General features: G+C 40.1%; 1 protein-coding gene across 1 annotated transcript in view; it reads right to left on the reverse strand.

Moving 5' to 3' along the window:
* Positions 1-16,528, reverse strand: part of brinp2 (bone morphogenetic protein/retinoic acid inducible neural-specific 2) — a 129,579-nt gene extending 113,051 nt beyond the window's left edge. Inside the window, exon 1 of the mRNA XM_031287857.2 lies at positions 16,079-16,528. Coding sequence (XP_031143717.1) covers positions 16,079-16,467 — 389 coding nt within the window. The 5' untranslated portion in view covers positions 16,468-16,528. The remainder of the gene's footprint in view (positions 1-16,078) is intronic.
* Positions 16,529-19,182: the final 2,654 nt, after the last annotated feature.

Here is a 19,182-nt window from a genome sequence, read left to right on the forward strand (position 1 = left end):
TTTATGATTGACTCTAGCTTGCCATTGGAATCCATTTTAACTGCTGCTTGCTAATCCAAGCTGAGTGTCATCCACGGAGAAGTGAGCTTCAAACTTTTCAGAGACATCTTTGAGCTATTGACATTCAACAGATTTTTAGTGGAACGTTCCTTAAACTTAAACAATTATTTGTGAACTTTGTGAGCTGAAGAACTCAAGGCCATTTAATAAAGATTTTAAGGAGTTATTTTGTGATTTTTTGAATTGGATAGAGGCTAAATGTAAAGGCACACATATTCATACATACAGACACACACCCACACGCTCATCTCTCACTCGCTCGTCATCCGGACACATTTTGTTTTGACGGCTTTAGCTTTGCATTTCATTTTTAAACCAAACCTCTTCTTGATGGCAAATAGCTTATATGAAAGGTTAATGTGAAATCTTAGAGAACCTTACATCAATTTGAAACTATTCACTTTATAAGGACGAGGTCTATTTTATATTCACCTGCCGCTTTACAGAGCAACTTTACTTTATTTTACACAATCACTGCTGGGTATATTTTAAAAAGGTAATACATCACTCATGACTCCCATGTCTCCCTGAGGGAACTAGGTTAATTAATTACATAAATCCCTGATGTAGCACTGTTTTGTTGTTTGAATTCTGTGGCACAGTCAAAAGCTGACACTGAAATGTTACTTCTGGGGATGTTCTTGTTATCTTTTTTGTATAAAATCGAAGCAACGGAAGTCAGACTCTGTGCTTTTTGCAAGAATTATTTACTGGCTGAAAAACAAACAAATTAATAACTGTCTGCCCATTTTCTCTTGTTCTTTTAATTACATGTATGTATACTTCTACCTCTCTCAGTGTGTACTGTGATGTACGTGATTTTTCTGTGTGCTCTCTTAATCTCCGTGCGTGTGTGTGTGTGTATATATGTGTGTGTGTGTGTGTGTGTGTGTGTGTGTGTGTGTGTGTGTGTGTGTGTGTGTGTGTGTGTGTGTGTGTGTGTGTGTGTGTGTGTGTGTGTGTGTGTTTGGACCCAGCTGGTGTTTAAGACCAGGAGTAATGTGCACAGCTGCTTCTTTTGTTTCATCCCTTTATGAAATAGAGATAACAACTGCAAAGTCCCTCTGTGTTTGTGTGTGTGACAGGGCAGTAGTGTGTGATCTAAATTTGAGCTATGTCCTTTTGTGAGAGTTATGTTGGTCAGACACACACACACACACAGTGTGCCCAACAGGCCAGTGTATCCTGCTACGCAGGCTGTTGCCGCCTGACTGTTTCCATCACAGAGCCACAGGCCTGTTTCTGCCCCGCTGCTCTGTTCACGCTAAGCGTTTTGTGTCTCTGATGTTGTGGATCACAGAGGAAGCCCGCAGTCTAAGCCCCTCCACCCCCATCCTGTGTCTCATCAGCAGCCAATCTTTCTCAAGACCACCAGAAGTAGTGAAAATTAGGCAGAGCCCCTGTCTCTGTCTCTACCAGAACTGCTTGGCAGGTCTGCTTTGTCATTTCAGACAGATGAAGATTATAAAAGAGTGTGATTATTCCCTGCTGTGCTGTGTTCTTTCACATCCAAATCCACACAGATGAGACTCTTCACTCTTCCATGCAGGAGTTTGAGGTGATGTATTGTTTGATTGGATAAACAACTACTTTGATAAAAGTTTGAGTGATTTTTTTCCCAGGTACTTTAGTCCATACTGATTGCACTGTTCAAGATGGTACGCAGTGTCGAACATGTATGTCTTTTAACCCTTTTTATCCTTAAAATAGACAGCTGCAAAAACAAAATAGCATATAAGTTAAGTGCTTTCATAATTTTTGAGAACAAATCAATAACTGCTGGAGCTGAAATAATGAATTAGTTAATAGAATTGCTTGGTTGCTTGGATATTTGAACCAGGGGTTTACAAAATCGTTTAACGTCAGGGACCCCTATACATACAGTAGACACTGGAACCCAATATAAGAAGTTTCCTCCCACTTTAAGAGGACTCAGGTAATAGCTTAATCATGCTGTTTTAAAAGTCAGTTTAAATCTGTTAGGTTACGGTATGTTATTGGTAGACTAAAGCCCAGTTCAGACCAAAGATTCGCCACGAGACAAAACCGTTTTAGAACGTTGCAGGGAAAAGTTGCAGCGGTCTGACCCGACCCGTCTCATCTCGAATCCAACCAGCTGATGGTGTGGCTGCGACTCAGCTGGTCAAGTCTCCAGAGGCTGGTTTTAGAACGTAAGGGACGCCACCTGTTTCAACAGCCAATAGAGAAGTCAGCTGGTCAAGTCAGCTACACACTAGAAATAAAATGATCCATAATCCTTTTTTATTTCTATGTTGCAAACTGTCAGCTGGTCCAAATGGCAGAGTTTTAGACGGAGGATCAACAAGCGCACGCAGGCACGGTAATGTGGTTGAGCGAGCGGCGATTAAACAAAGCATGAATTACATAAATAAAACGTTTTAGCTGATTCATCACTAGAAATGCAACTGTAGCATGCAGTACTTAGTATCACTAATGTAATCCACATTCATATTTAGATGCAACAAATGATATATTAGCTACAAAAAGCCTGGAAGTCGTAAGTTAGGACGGAAGTACAAAGAGTGGTTTCAATGGAGATGATACACCGTCTCGTCGCATTGGTGTGAACTGGATTTCAGAACGCTGCAGACCAGTGCGTTGCAATTACTATAGTTTCAACTCGTCGCGAATCTTTGGTCCGGACTGGGCTTTAGGTTTCACAAGTAGAGAAGTGGCCCAAGCAGTGGTTTGAGACAGTTCTATGGGTGTTATGATACATATAGAGATGTTTTAGGATTGACTCTAGTTTGCCATTGGAATCCATTTTAACTGTGTCATCCACGAAGAAAATGAGTTACAAACTTTTTAGAGATCTTTGAGCTATTGATATTCAATAGATTTTTAGTGGAACGTTCCTTAAACTTAAACAGTTCTTTGTGAACTTTGTGAGCTGAAAAACTCAAAGCAATTTAATGAAGATTTTAAAGTGTTATTTTGTGATTTTTTTAATTGGATAGAGGCCAAATGGAAAGGCACACATAGTGGTCTTCGGTCCGGATTCCTAATTAGTCCTGCGTCAAGATCAACTTAAAAGAAATTGACAATCTTGGCACCCAGCAACCAATAGTGCTGTTTACAAAGATGCCGTAACATTAGCTGCAATATGGTTGCCATGGTTATGAATAATGTCAGACTATTATCTACACAACCATTCTCTGTTAACCGTTAAACAGGAAGTAACACTGGTTGGAGGGGGGCTTTAAGGTTGTAGCATCTGATCAAAGTTGTGCAATGATTAGGGTTAACCCAGGCAAATGTGGCTACTCTTTATTAATAGCTAATTAGAGCAGCCAATTTTGTTCTTGCCCTGTGGAAAGTCAATGCAGAGAAAAGACTGCCGGCGCATATTTTCCTGAATAACAATCCGATATTAGCATTAGTAAGGTCACAGGAGTGCAATTAGAAACACAATAGAGCTGCTTTTTACATGTGATGGAGTCACTGCTTTCTCCGGAGTGTCTGTGTGACTTTTTCTTTTCCATGAGATGCAAATTAGATATAATCGTAACTATGGTCTAATTGCAAAATTATGAATTTTATCTGGACCGCCAGTCTCTTCATTCACCTATCCATTGTTCTATCACTGCACTATCTCCACCATCACTGATCCGATTTTGTAAAATGTTCATGAAATGATGTTCCTCAGTACTACACTCAGAATTACACTGATAAGCATTTCCATTATTACACAGAAATTGTTTCATATTTCATATTGTAAGACACAAGCAAGGTTATTTTTGTCAAAAAAAGAAGGCTATAATAAAATTAAAAAAACCTAAAACAGAAATACACCGAATTGAAAAGAAAAACAAGTTAAATGTTTCTTTAAAATGTACTTCATAAAGAATATGACTACCTGGATCCAAAGCTTTGAATAGGGTTGTTTTTTTTTGTTTTTGTTTAAAAGTAGGCTTGGCAGTGTGTCCTTGAAGCCCATGTTGTCAGGCCCCCACTGGCCTTGTTTCACTGCCGCTGTCATTGTTTCATACAAATTGGGAGGAAGTGTGCCAGTTTTCTTGAGGAATACTTTGAGTATAGGATGCGTTGGCTGAAGTGTACAAGTGCTTTGTTGTTGTGGGTAGCGGGGGATGCAGCAATCAAATCAAAAACCAAAAACAATCCCAGAAATTACGGAAAGCATTTACAAAGCACATACACAACGAGGGCAGCCATGAATCTCTGATAGCGAGGAGGAGAGATGAGAGGCATAACAGTTTACATAATATGGCTGAGTCATGACTTCATCATACATCATAAGGACACACTTCTTGCTTTTAGGACTGCTTTCAGTGATGAGTGACTTCATTCAGCATCCCAACTGAAATGACAATTACTTAGTAACTGAGAAACAACTTTATATCAAACTGTAAACAGCTGCTAAAGGAAACGGGAGTCTGCATCAATATGTCATGAAAATAAAAGGCTTAGTGCACAAAGACTTCTGACAGTAAGAGCTTCACCTGCTAGAGTGACTCAGTTTTAACCTGGTCTCCTAGAAATTTGGGCCAGCAAATACGCTTTTGGAAACGTAATCTGCCTAGATTGTGTTTTCTATTAAAACAATGAGGAAATGTTAATATTTGGCAGGTCACTAACATGTTACCACTGAACGTATGTGTTCATTGAAAACATTTCATTTCTTTTCTGCCAAAAAATCTGATTTTACAATACAATATCCACTCATAGGGAATAGAAACTTCATGATTATGTACTATATTACTAATACTAATATTATGCACTTGATTTGAGGCCTGAGATTTAATTTAAAACCATGATCTTTTCCTAACCTTAACCAAAGTCCTTTTGTCCACAGATTCAGGATGTGAATCCCAGACTGGCTTTAAAGTCCTGCGTTTTGTACACCCACCATCCACCCAGACAACTTTGCATGTCGGTTGCAGTCAAGCGGCAACTTTCAGGCCTGAAAAATGAAGCCAATGCGGAAGTGCCTTAACCCTTGTGTTGTCCTCTGGTCAAATTTGACCCGTTTATAAAGTTTTTCATATCAGAAATATCGGTTTCTTTCAAACAAATTGCCCAAAAATTACATCGATGAATGTTATATGGCTAAGTTATCGCAGGTCAAATTAATGATTACTTCCATTGAGTTTTGAGTGTTTTAAATGGTTTTAAAAATGTATCCTGACTACACTTTGACATAAACCAGTTTGTGATTCAGACAACATCCTCTGATCTTAACTATTAGTCAAAATAATTCATAATTTCTGCTGTTTTTGTAACTCAAAAATTAGGTATAATGTCATAAATTAGGTTTATTGACCACATTTTAAAAAAGCGTCAAAAGCATTGAAAAAGGTGACAAAAATGTTGGGGGGAAAAAAACGCAGAAAAAAGTTCATTTTCAATTTTGACGCAAAGACAACACAACAGGTTAAACCTGATTTCTAATTTCCAGGACGGGGCGACTCCACTGGCTCCAAAAAGATAACCAGAAGTTAACAGAAACCACCACTGATGAGATGCAAAGAGTGGTTTCCGGTGTCAATGTCAGACCCTTGTATACCCATATTTTCACAGACACAATTTCAATAAAAAAGGTCTAATTGTTTTAAGATTTATGTTCTTTCAAATACGTCACAAAAAGTTTCTGTTCTCCTGCTGTTTCCTTTTGTTATCCACCACAGGATCTGACATGCTGGTGACAAATCCTGAACTTTTGTAATTCTGTTGTCTGCATGCAAACATTCATATGCCATATTGGTCACATGGAGGTTGCTGGCTGGTTACATCTAAACAAACTGAACAAATTTCTGAAAGCAATGACTCCCACAGTGCCTTTGGAGTGAGAATGTATTAAAATGCTAAAGCACATAAATTCAGCCACAGCTCTATGACACCAATATAAATGATCCATGTTAATGCTACATGATTTATAAATTTGCCAAAAACAAAAAAAATCTAAAAATCCATGAGGAGAAAGAAAAACACATCAGGAGGAGTTTGCCATGTTGCTGTCAAGATAACTAAAAGCAGAGTCATATGACAATCTGCCCCACTTATGTCACGAAACCTTCACCTGTCACTTCACACTACACTTCCCCCCTCATCTGTAAGTGATGCTGTCATTTCCATTGCATTCAAGTCAAGGAGGAGGGAGACAGAATGGAAGGGTAGACAGCAGAGTCTGTGATTGTGAAAGAAAAAACACCTCAAGTTAGAGAGTAAAGACTAAGAAGACTAAGACTACACATATAAGGAGTTGGTCAGCTACAGATTACTACTAAATGTAACTGTTACAAGCACGTTAGTCTATATCGACGAAGTTCCACTTCCGGAATTGTTCAGGTGCTACCGAAAATTCTGCCAGATGTTCTTTTCGGCCGGATGTCAGTCCCCTTCTGCTTTTTTTGTGTTGCCATTTTAAACTCCGGTGGATTTATGAGGACTATGGTTAACTGCTCCTCAGATCTCTGCAGGGTAAATCCAGACAGCTAGCTAGACTATCTGTCCAATCTGAGTTTTCTGTTGCACGACTAAAACAACGTTTGAACGTACACGTTCCACCAAAACAAGTTCCTTCCCGAGGCTATTTTGCAGAGGCACCGTTGCTTCGTCCAGCACTTAGCACCACCCAAGACGATTGTGATTGGTTTAAAGAAATGGCAATAAACCAGAGCATGTTTTTTCTCCAATCCCAGAATGCTGTTTGGACCAGCCAGACCTTCCTCCGCAGCGCTGTGGAGGAAGGTCTGGCAATGCGAGACTACTGTTATTTCAAAAATGTTTGCGCCATTCTACTGCATAGACAGCCCAGTTTAATGAAAAGACCCTCTTTCCTGCAGTTAAATACTTTTTTAATGTTAAAAAAAACATAATTTTTCTCATAGTGTCTGTGTCTGTATTCATCGTCTATCTAAGGTGCTCCGTTTTAGCGTCTGTCTCTTTAAGCCCCCCTCTTGAGAAGCCCAGTGAGTGCTCTGATTGGCTTGGGAGAAAAATATGCTGCACCTTTGCAAAGGTATTTCTCAAAATGTATGGCGGCATATTCTAATGAGCCAGCATGTGACAGAGGAAGGGGATCCAAATCTGAATGGCTTGTTAAATCCCATGTTTTCTGATCTAGGCAGCCCAAAAAAACTGACTGGTTTGTCTTATTCTTACAGTTTGTGGGTTGGTAAACACTCCAGTTACCCAAATGTAGTGAGTTTTTCCTGATATGTTCTCTTTAAGAAAAGGCAGCCAGGAAGAGAGGGAGAGAAAGTGAAGTGAGAGCCTGTATGATTCACTTCAAAAGTCCTGTACGCCTTTCGAAACATAGTCACAGCCAACTCCTGCAACAGTCAAAAAACACCAAAAAATGCCTCAGATAATTAGAACACACAGTCTTCAGGCAATCCTTCACAACTGTGGCCGGTTTAGGTCAGTTGGTAGAGCAGGCGACCATGTATAGAGGTTTATTCCTTGACGCAGAAGGTCCAGGGTTTGAGTCCGACCTGCGACAATTTCCTGCGTGTCTTCCCCCTCTCTCTCCCCTTTCATAACAAGCTGGCCTGTCCATTAAAGGCAGAAATACCCAAGAATAATCTTTAAAAAAAAACTTTTGTGACAACTTTTAAAATAATCTATTTTTACAGAGCTGACGGAGAGAGGGGAAGGGAAGTTGAAAATCTGAATATATAGGCTTTATATAAATAATATATCCCAAGTAGAGGAAATGGAAATTCAAATTGCAGCCTCAGCGGGTGCAGCGTATATCTATCACATTTGGTATTACATTTGGAATAATGACAATGATGACAGGGGCCAACATGAACTCTGGACCTGGCGCAGGACTGCAATGCATTATTTATAGACCAGACAGCTGACGGTTTCTGGACACACTGACAGACCTCCTGTCTGGGCACGGTGTTTGGTGTTTTAAGCCCTCAACGTCGTCTTCCAGGCAGCGCTGCCTGGAAGGCACTAGGATTAAGCAATGGTTAGGTTTGGGTTAAAATGCAACGCCCAGGATGGTCGCTCCACACCACCACACCAACTAGACACCTACCCCGGTCTCTCTCCTAAAGACATTACAAAATAAATAATTAAAATAAATAAATAAAAAAAATATATATATATATATATATATATATATATATACAACTTCCATCTTACTTTGGATCATCTTTTACTATTTCAAATTGCACCCACACTTTAGATTTTATTTACCCAGACATTTATGGGAGTCAAAGTAGACGAACGGATATCTGCATACTAATATTGGCATACCTGTCTGTTAAAAGGATTATTCTTATGAATTGGAAAGTGAGAAAACCAAATTGTTTCTGTCTGCATCACTGGCTAAAGGACTTTATAGAGCTGTTGATGATGGAACGGGCAGCCTCTGCTTTACAGGAACTATGCAGGGATGAGGGATTAGATGGACCATGGACACTCACTAAATATTATATTAATAAGAGTCATTTAGTTTAGTAGTTTAGTAGTTCTTTTGTTATTTTGTTTTGACTGGTGATGCAATGTCATTCTAAGTATGCATGTATGTGTGTCTATGTATGTATATGTGTATGTGTGTGTGTATATATATATATATATATATATATATATATATATATATATATATATATCCTATCTTCTGTAACCTCTGACATACTGTCAGTGTGTTGTGTGTTTGTGTGTGTTGTATTGGTATTTGTTAACTTTGTAATTAAAAAACAAAAACATAGTTGAACTATGAAGATTTTTATTAAAAAGATCTTTTTTTAAATACAATTTTTTTATATCATGATAATTTAAATGAATGAATCTGAAAACTTTTCACGGACCCCTTGGCAGAGTTGCCACTTTGAGAATCACCGCACTAGACTATCTGTCTCAATGCTGGCCAGATGTTGGCTGTGATGCACCATTTTGTTGTTTGTCGACCAAAATACGATGAAGAAAAACACATTTAGCTGCTTTCCTTTGTTCAAGCATGTCAGTGTGTGTTTGTGTGTGTGGAGATCATTACAGAAACGGCCTGAAAATGCTAGTGTGGATGAATGTCAACTTACTGTAGTGTGAATGTACATAACACTTCTCCTGAGCAGAGTTAAACTACTATAGTCCCTCCTAGTACGTATATATATATATATATATATATATATATATATATATATATATATATATGTATGTATGTATGTATTTTTATTTAGACTGAGAGGAAAGGGGGGAAGAGAGGGGAAGACCTGCAACAAAGGGCCCATGGGCTGGATTTAAACCCGGTCCGCTGCAGTATGGACTCAGCCTTAAATGCACAGTGCACACTCTACTAGGCATGGGCCGGTTACCAGTTTCAAGCTATACCGCGACCGTGATTCCACTCTTTGAATGCTGCTTGAATGCTATTGAATTTTACTGAAATAAAAAACAAAACAAAAAAAAAAAAGATTTTGTCTGATTTATGAGTTTTGAGTTATGAGCTGTCAGACATCTTTAAATGAAGTCACCCCTTAAATGAAGTTATGTTTCTATGACTAATAAATATCTACTACCAGAGGCGGACTTTACCATTAGGCAAAGGTCGGCAATTGCCTTGGGCCCCGAGCTACCTAGGGGCCCCCAAAATGCCCCATTAACTTATGCTTAAGGTTTTATTAAGGCTTAAGGCCCCCCCACCTCACTACATGATTGGACTATTCCATTATCTCACTTACTGCGCATCTGCAAAAGTGACAAGGCTGTAATGCGCCAAAATACGGAGAAAAAAAAGTGACAGACAGACAGGGTGCATGTGTAGAGTAACAGACAGTGTACAGAGTAGAGTAACAGTGAAGCCAAACTACCCAAGTGGTGCTGAAAAAAGGAGGAAAGCAAAACGTTTTTAAAAAAATCGCCGAAGTTAACAAAGTTTTTTGTGATGCCCGCCGCTGACAATGACAACAACGCTACAACCCATGCTACAACCACCATCACGACCGTTAGCACTGCTGCTAGCGAGGAGGAGCTACCTGTTGCTGCCGACAGTGCCAGCCGAGGCTGCTCAAGTGATATTGCTGCTAACGTTATGGATATGGAATCAGTGATAGCAAGATTTGCTGAGGCCAAAGCTCGCAAGGTCAGATTATAGTGCTTTAGACATGACAATACAGACACTTACTCACTCACACACACACACACACACACAGACACTCACTCACACAGACACTCTCACACAGATACACTCACTCACTCACTCACTCACTCACTCACACACAGACACTCACTCACACATAAACACTCACCCACTCACTCACTCACACAGACACTCTCACACAGACACACTCACAGACACACTCACTCACACACAGACACTCTCACACAGATACACTCACTCACACACACACACACACACACACACACACACACACACACACACACACACACACACACACACACACACACACAGTCTCCTCCCTCTGACACTGTGTCAGAGGGAGGAGACTGAGAGAAACTCGAGGTTTCTTCGCTCTCATTTCCTCATTCATTCATTCAGTCTGTATCAGGTGCATTTTAATGCAGTTTGTTATCTGCATGAATAAAAACTTAATAAATAAAACTTATTGTTAGGCAGATTATAAAACGTTTTTTTCTCAAACATGTCATGTCCTTTTGTCGACGATCCCGTTGATGAAAAAGCTGTATTACTTCACAGAGAGTTTACGTCGGGAGATGATATTTAGTCCCGACTAAATGTATTTTCATTTCCACATAACCGATTTGAGAGGTATTTTTTTTCACAGTCCATCAGATATGTAGATACCTTATCCGTCCTCATATCATTAACATCCACCATGACATGCTTTAACATCCCAGCTGATTCTTTGTGTCGCATTACGTTTTTTGCAAACGGCAGTTTTCTTTATTGGTGATGCAGATCATACTGTAGGCTAATAGTAAAGCCATTCGTCAGAAAAGTGTGACCCGCTCTGAAACGTTTTTTAAAAGTTTTTTGTATTGTTCCCTGGACACAAACCAGTGAGAGACATAAAAAAGAAATAAATGATTATAAATTATAGTTCTGTTAATGAGCATGGTGCTGCAGCCTCAGAATGGGATATAGTAGTAGCCTAGTAGTTTACTTTTTCGCCAGTAGGATTGCACCCAAATGAAATTATAGGTGTAATACAATTCCAGTTTTCACTAGTTGGCTAATATTATAAGTTAACTGTGATTAAATATGAAATTAATACACTTTTAATGCTTACGCATTGACTCGAGCAGCAATTTTCTCCCACACCAATTCTCCCTCTTTTGCAGCAGCAGCCGCCGTCTTACTTTTTTAACGAAATACATGTTCAAACTCGCTGTTTGTGCGCATGAGTATTTCCGCCGACCCGTTTGTTTGTGGTTGTTACCATGGTGAATCGTAGAATCATGGCTCCATTCATGCTGTCTTTTTATTGTGGTGGTGCACGCGCGTGAACCTACTCTGAGTTGATTGAACCAACTCATATCAGCTGTTCTGGAACCGAAAACTCTTCCCATCTCAGGGTAAATCAACTCAGACATCAGGGTTAGACTCAGAGTTTGTTAAACCTTCTACCTGAAACGGACCCCCGAAGTCTAGACATCATTGCTGTGTGAAGACTGCTGAAGAGAAGTTACAAGTAGGACTTTCTTAGAAAAATAAGGATTGACAAAAGGGGGGAAACAAGAGATGTAGAGGGCCACATGTCTGTGTTTGCCTTGGGCCCCAAAATGACTAAATCCGCCCCTGTCTACTACATATATTTTTCATATTACAAGTTGAAATGCTTGCTCATAAAAATCCTCTTTCAGCCCTGTACTACATTTCCCCTGATCCCGCTGAGCTCATAATTTAGAACAGAAAGAATCAGCAAGTCTTAGGGCTTGAAGAAAAATATGACAGAATCACAAACCTACACCAGTTTCACAACTCTATGCTGTGCTCCTCTTTTATCTATTATAATGAAAGTATATAAAGCTCTGACTTGAATCTCCATAAAATAAATACATTTACCATTCCCTCTGATCCCTGTTTAGCCACTCATACAGTCCAACTCGAAACACATTTTTTTGTTGTTAAATAAGCAAGGACCTCATGAATCATGGCAGCAATGAGCTCTCCATAAAATCAATTTCCACCCAAAATAAAGACACAAAATCAGTCAAAAAATGCCCATTTCCAATTAAATCGCCAAACAAAAGTTTCCATTGTTCCTTCACTTTCCCTTTCTTATTTGAAAACAAAGAATGCTCTATAATGAAAGGAGAGGAGATATTCCAGTCCCACAATCCCTTCCTCCAGTGTTACACCGATCATAATACTGCGGCTTGAATTGAATTTCCACCCATCCAGCGAACTTTAATACAGACGAGCTGTGTTTGACAATAATGCATGTTTGGAGTAAAAGGGATACGTCTTTTCATTACACGCTCTCATATACAGACTGGGCTTAATGGAATTCTAGTGTTAGTGCTGCATTATTGAAAAAAAGAAAAAGATTGCTATGTATTTCCAAAAGCAAAGCTGAAAAGAGAAATATTAAATTGACCTCTAGTGTTTGTTTCTGTGCTTGTATATCATCTTGTTATCACCTTTTTATTCCATTTCATTTGTGTACGATGTGGCAAAATGTTTCATATATTTCACTCAGTGATTTAGCTTTGCTAATACTTGGCTGTTCAACGTCAAATAGTGATATTGAAATATTTGTGCCCTCATGTATGTTTAGTATGACATTTTGCATTTTCACAATATGGGCACTTTAAGTGTGTATACTTTTCATAGTTGAAGTTGTGCATGTGCAAGCAGGGGCGGATTTAGTCATTTTGGGGCCCAAGGCAAACACAGACATGGGGCCCTCTACATCTCTTGTTTCCCCCCTTTTGTCAATCCTTATTTTTCTAAGAAAGTCCTACTTGTAACTTCTCTTTAGCAGTCTTCACACAGCAATGATGTCTAGACTTCGGGGGTCCGTTTCAGGTAGAAGGTTTAACAAACTCTGAGTCTAACCCTGATGTCTGAGTTGATTTACCCTGAGATGGGAAGAGTTTTCGGTTCCAGAACAGCTGATATGAGTTGGTTCAATCAACTCAGAGTAGGTTCACGCGCGTGCACCACCACAATAAAAAGACAGCATGAATGGAGCCATGATTCTACGATTCACCATGGTAACAACCACAAACAAACGGGTCGGCGGAAATACTCATGCGCACAAACAGCGAGTTTGAACATGTATTTCGTTAAAAAAGTAAGACGGCGGCTGCTGCTGCAAAAGAGGGAGAATTGGTGTGGGAGAAAATTGCTGCTCGAGTCAATGCGTAAGCATTAAAAGTGTATTAATTTCATATTTAATCACAGTTAACTTATAATATTAGCTAACTAGTGAAAACTGGAATTGTATTACACCTATAATTTCATTTGGGTGCAATCCTACTGGCGAAAAAGTAAACTACTAGGCTACTACTATATCCCATTCTGAGGCTGCAGCACCATGCTCATTAACAGAACTATAATTTATAATCATTTATTTCTTTTTTATGTCTCTCACTGGTTTGTGTCCAGGGAACAATACAAAAAACTTTTAAAAAACGTTTCAGAGCGGGTCACACTTTTCTGACGAATGGCTTTACTATTAGCCTACAGTATGATCTGCATCACCAATAAAGAAAACTGCCGTTTGCAAAAAACGTAATGCGACACAAACAATCAGCTGGGATATTAAAGCATGTCATGGTGGATGTTAATGATATGAGGACGGATAAGGTATCTACATATCTGATGGACTGTGAAAAAAAATACCTCTCAAATCGGTTATGTGGAAATGAAAATACATTTAGTCGGGACTAAATATCATCTCCCGACGTAAACTCTCTGTGAAGTAATACAGCTTTTTCATCAACGGGATCGTCGACAAAAGGACATGACATGTTTGAGAAAAAAACGTTTTATAATCTGCCTAACAATAAGTTTTATTTATTAAGTTTTTATTCATGCAGATAACAAACTGCATTAAAATGCACCTGATACAGACTGAATGAATGAATGAGGAAATGAGAGCGAAGAAACCTCGAGTTTCTCTCAGTCTCCTCCCTCTGACACAGTGTCAGAGGGAGGAGACTGTGTGTGTGTGTGTGTGTGTGTGTGTGTGTGTGTGTGTATGTGTGAGTGAGTGTATCTGTGTGAGAGTGTCTGTGTGTGAGTGAGTGTGTCTGTGAGTGTGTCTGTGTGAGAGTGTCTGTGTGAGTGAGTGAGTGGGTGAGTGTTTATGTGTGAGTGAGTGTCTGTGTGTGAGTGAGTGAGTGAGTGAGTGAGTGAGTGTATCTGTGTGAGAGTGTCTGTGTGAGTGAGTGTCTGTGTGTGTGTGTGTGTGTGTGTGTGTGTGTGAGTGAGTGAGTGTCTGTATTGTCATGTCTAAAGCACTATAATCTGACCTTGCGAGCTTTGGCCTCAGCAAATCTTGCTATCACTGATTCCATATCCATAACGTTAGCAGCAATATCACTTGAGCAGCCTCGGCTGGCACTGTCGGCAGCAACAGGTAGCTCCTCCTCGCTAGCAGCAGTGCTAACGGTCGTGATGGTGGTTGTAGCATGGGTTGTAGCGTTGTTGTCATTGTCAGCGGCGGGCATCACAAAAAACTTTGTTAACTTCGGCGATTTTTTTAAAAACGTTTTGCTTTCCTCCTTTTTTCAGCACCACTTGGGTAGTTTGGCTTCATTGTTACTCTACTCTGTACACTGTCTGTTACTCTACACATGCACCCTGTCTGTCTGTCACTTTTTTTTCCTCCGTATTTTGGCGCATTACAGCCTTGTCACTTTCGCAGATGCGCAGTAAGTGAGATAATGGAATAGTCCAATCATGTAGTGAGGTGGGGGGGCCCCCTCCGGTCTGCAAAACTAATGATTTGATGCCATTTTTCGCAAATGGAGTTTTAGAAATATATAATTTGCGAAAAGTAAAAAAAAAAACAAAACCTTAAGCATAAGTTAATGGGGCATTTTGGGGGCCCCTAGGTAGCTCGGGGCCCAAGGCAATTGCCGACCTTTGCCTAATGGTAAAGTCCGCCTCTGTGTGCAAGGTTAGTAGCTAGTGTTTTAATTGTACTCATCCGTGTCATTTCCCTCCAAGAAGTTCAAGGGCAACAGCAAAAGAAGGAACGTTTGATGCCTGAGTTTATCCTTCAGACAACACTTCCTCCTCAGACTTGGTGCCATTTGAGAACAGTATTAAAGATGCTTTGAAGGAGGCACACGGTTAAAACGGTCAATCAAGGTAGCAGAATTCTCCTGTGAGCAGTAGACACGACAGACTACATTTAAAAAAGATTGTAACATGATTGACTGATCGGCTGGCAAGATGTACACTGATACATGCATCTGTGATTATATTTTAGTATGTGGTAAATCCTCCTGCACAGAACACACCACAATACAATTATGTCTAGTTTGCTCTACCTTTCTCTTATAATTTTTTTGTCCTTTGTTTTTATGTTTCTTGTTGAATACTGACTAGTTAATCATTAAAAACTAAACGAGACGTTCAACGTGCGATGAGAGGTTGCAAGTAAACATATCCTGGTATTCAATTTTACACATGAAGGTCAGTGTACTCTAGCACTAGCTGCATAATGTCTTCTGTGGCACTGGAGCAGCTTTGTGAAGTCTGAGAAAAGTAACGCTAATAATGTCATCAGTGCTATCTCTGTCTGGGCTTTAAGACTACACCTTTTTAACAAAAAGATGATGTTCCAAAGTGGGGCCATGGAGTTTAAAGGTCCCATAATGTAAAAAGTGAGATTTCAATTATTATTATTTTTTTATTATAAAAAGCAGGTGGAGAAATAAATAACAGGAGTATCCCTGACGTCGTAAGCCAAAAAGGTTGACAAGCGCTGCTTAAAAGGATGGGCAGGTAGCTTTAGATATGAGTGAGAGCACACCTTTTTCCTCCCACCTGTTGACATTTTAAATCCTGCTACACACAGTCTCTTTCTGTCTTCTTCTCTACACACTCACACACACACACACACACACACACACACTCACTCACCTGTAAATCTTGTATCTGGTAGAAAATCCCTGCTGGAACCTCTCTCTGAACTCTGTATACTCTGGACATCTGTGGAAAGGTCCTTTCTCTGACAGCAGCCAGTCCAGCTGCCCCCCGCTCTGCCTCGTGTTGAAGCCCCACGCCGAAGAGCCTGACGGGGATGAGGAGGAGGACGAGGAAGATGAGGAGGACGAGGAGGACGACAGGGAACTGTGGAGCACCTTCCCGCCGTGTACCCCGCCACCTACTTGTTCAGCTCGGGTGGGCAACGGCAGCCATAGCAACACCCACGGCAACCATAGGAGCATCAAGGAGGACACCGACCATCTAGCAAGGCAGGCGGAGCCACGGGAGCACCTCTCTTTTCTCATTGGCCAAAGAGTCGCCATGGTCCAGGTGGTGATGTACTAGGGCACCTAGGACCGGCATTTCTTCTGACAGTCACCTACCACTGGCCTGCAACAACAAGACAGAAACACTTGGCTTTACTTTCATGGTGATACATTTCTTTTAATTCACAGTTTTGATTGATGGACGTTTCTGTCCACATATTGTGATTACAGTCCAAAATTATGAAGGCAGCACAATGTCCCTCTAAGTGGTATTTATAAAGTTAAAATCAATCATAGCAGAATGATTGTTTCCATGTCTGCTCTGAATGTCCACATCATATTCTCCCTGCATGTTGGACACACACATAATTATTGTTATTAAACCTTGAGTATTAACGAAATGCACAAAGGCATTGCTTTCATTCCTCTAAAGAAGTTACATTTTACTGATGAGGGCACTGCCTCTTGTTAAAGTGTAATCTTAGGCCCCGTTCACGCTTACGTATCATGTCTAGTGTCACATATTCTCCACTCCAAATATGTCATTTCGTTGAGTCATTGTTGGTTTAAATGCTGAAAAAGAAGGTGTACATTCCCTTGGTTCATCTGATCAACATTTATACATGAACTTGTGATGTTTGAGAAATGATTGTTCACCTGTGTTTAGTCTTTCTGCTCAGGTTTTCTGCACCGGGACTTTAATTCTCTGACCTGACTGGCCCTTTAAGAATAAGGACTGTACTTCCCCTTTAAATGTCTTTATGGGTAATTGTGTGATGTGCGATGTGTGACGAAGAGTTAATTCCAAAGAAGGTAATGTTTACTTGTGCATCAACTTCACTATCACTATGTATGTTTTGATCTTGCCTTTTGAGAGGGTACATTTGATTAATAATTGTTTTTGTCAAAGTACAATGAAGTAACATAGAGCTCCAAATGAAGGCAGATTGATGCCACCTGGGTCAAAGTGGTACTAATTCCAGATGTCCTCACTGATTGGCCACAGACAGCAGGTGACATGAGCTAAATGATTTTGGAAGACAGCACACTAGTTGGTTTGCTGGGGCACGTTCAATCTGTACCATTTTGCTACCGGTTCCTGGTTGAACGACATGTTTTCTCAGAATGGTGTGAAATGGTGTGCAACAGCTTTTGAGTTATGTTTTCGCTGGTTGGTGGGTGTGTCTCTTGTTTATTGGCTGTGTCACAGGTGATATCCAATCAGCATAGACGTGTCTGTTATCTCATGGTAATAAAAAGGCAGAGTGCTTGCACATACAACAAGGTTTTCAACACAACCGTTTCAGTTAAAAAAAATAGTGTTTCTATGTTTTGTCGGGGCTAAACGTGGCCCTGTTTTTTTTTTTTTTCAATCCAGTAAAATGGAAAAAAAACAGTGTTTTGTGTACTTTGAAGGTTTTTTCTTACGAATTGTCTTAAGATGACCCTAACTGATAAACCCAATTACATTTTCTTCGATTTTTTTGTGGCTGGTCTGAATACATTTTTTTTTATCTGGAAAATCAACGCCTGGTCCATTCTTTTCATCCACTAGACCAACCATCCTCATATACAACAATCACCTTACATTCACTTTTGTGTTCATTTAGCCACTCTCTGTTCACAAATCAGGTTACATGCAAATCAGGGTCAGCACTGCTTTAGTCCAGCTTATCCCTAGCAGGTTAATCCCATCATCAAAATATGACATTCAGTGGATTTTTGTGTTGTAATTTACCTTTATACTGCACTCACTGCCCAATCTATTTCATTTTCATGTGATCTCTACATTTCCCGCAATGCTTTTACACAACCTCCAGACAATGAGCATGACCTAAATCCACTTAGATGTGACTATACATGACAGGAGTGAAGGTAACTTAGTGTTTAAATTCCTACTTTCAATAACAATTAAAGCATCAAGAAAAAGCACATGAACAACGGTTTCCTTGTCGCTACAGACCACTGCTGTGAGCAGCAGCGAAACTTCTGTATATGCAGGTAATGCAGCCGCATTACGGCCTGCAACAAGTCGGGGCCCGCACGCACACACGGCCCCCCTATAATTTGCCACCAGCATATCTAAATACCTCACCCAGTGAATCTGCAGTGTGTACACCAGAACTGATCTGTAACAGTAAGCGGTTAATATTTATGTAGTCTCGCTGTGCCAGACCCTACTCCAAAGCACACGGAAGGAGGGTCTGGCTAGTCCACACAGCATTCGGGGATGGGAGAGAAACGTGCTCTGGTTTCATGGTCTTTAAACCAATCACAATCGTCTTGGGCAACGCTAAGCTCCGCACGGAGCCACAGTGCCGCTGGAAAATAGCCTCGAGAAGGAACTTGTTTTGGTGGAACGTGTAGATTCAAAAGTTGGTTTAGTCGTGCAACAGAAAACTCAGATTGGACAGATAGTCTAGCTAGCTGTCTGGATTTACTCTACAGAGATCTGAGGAGCAGGTAACCATAGTCCTAGTAATTTTTCTTATTTCTGGCGGCATCGGAGCAATCCCGGAATTTGAACATCGTGGCTATAGACTACATAACATGTAATACATAACCTATATATAAACATATAGTTTACTGACTGATACCTGTGTTAACAGTGTTAGCAGCACACACACCAAACATCGGCACAAATCACACTAGCTCCAGTGTGAATTCTCAGCATCTAACACCAAACTTCCAACTCTTGTATTTAGTCGGTGCAGACAAACACATGCTGTATTAACACTTTCTTTAAGGTGACACTTTGACAAGACTTTACTT

This window comes from Sander lucioperca, chromosome 9, assembly GCF_008315115.2.
Source record: "Sander lucioperca isolate FBNREF2018 chromosome 9, SLUC_FBN_1.2, whole genome shotgun sequence".
Taxonomy (NCBI): Eukaryota; Metazoa; Chordata; class Actinopteri; order Perciformes; family Percidae; genus Sander; species Sander lucioperca.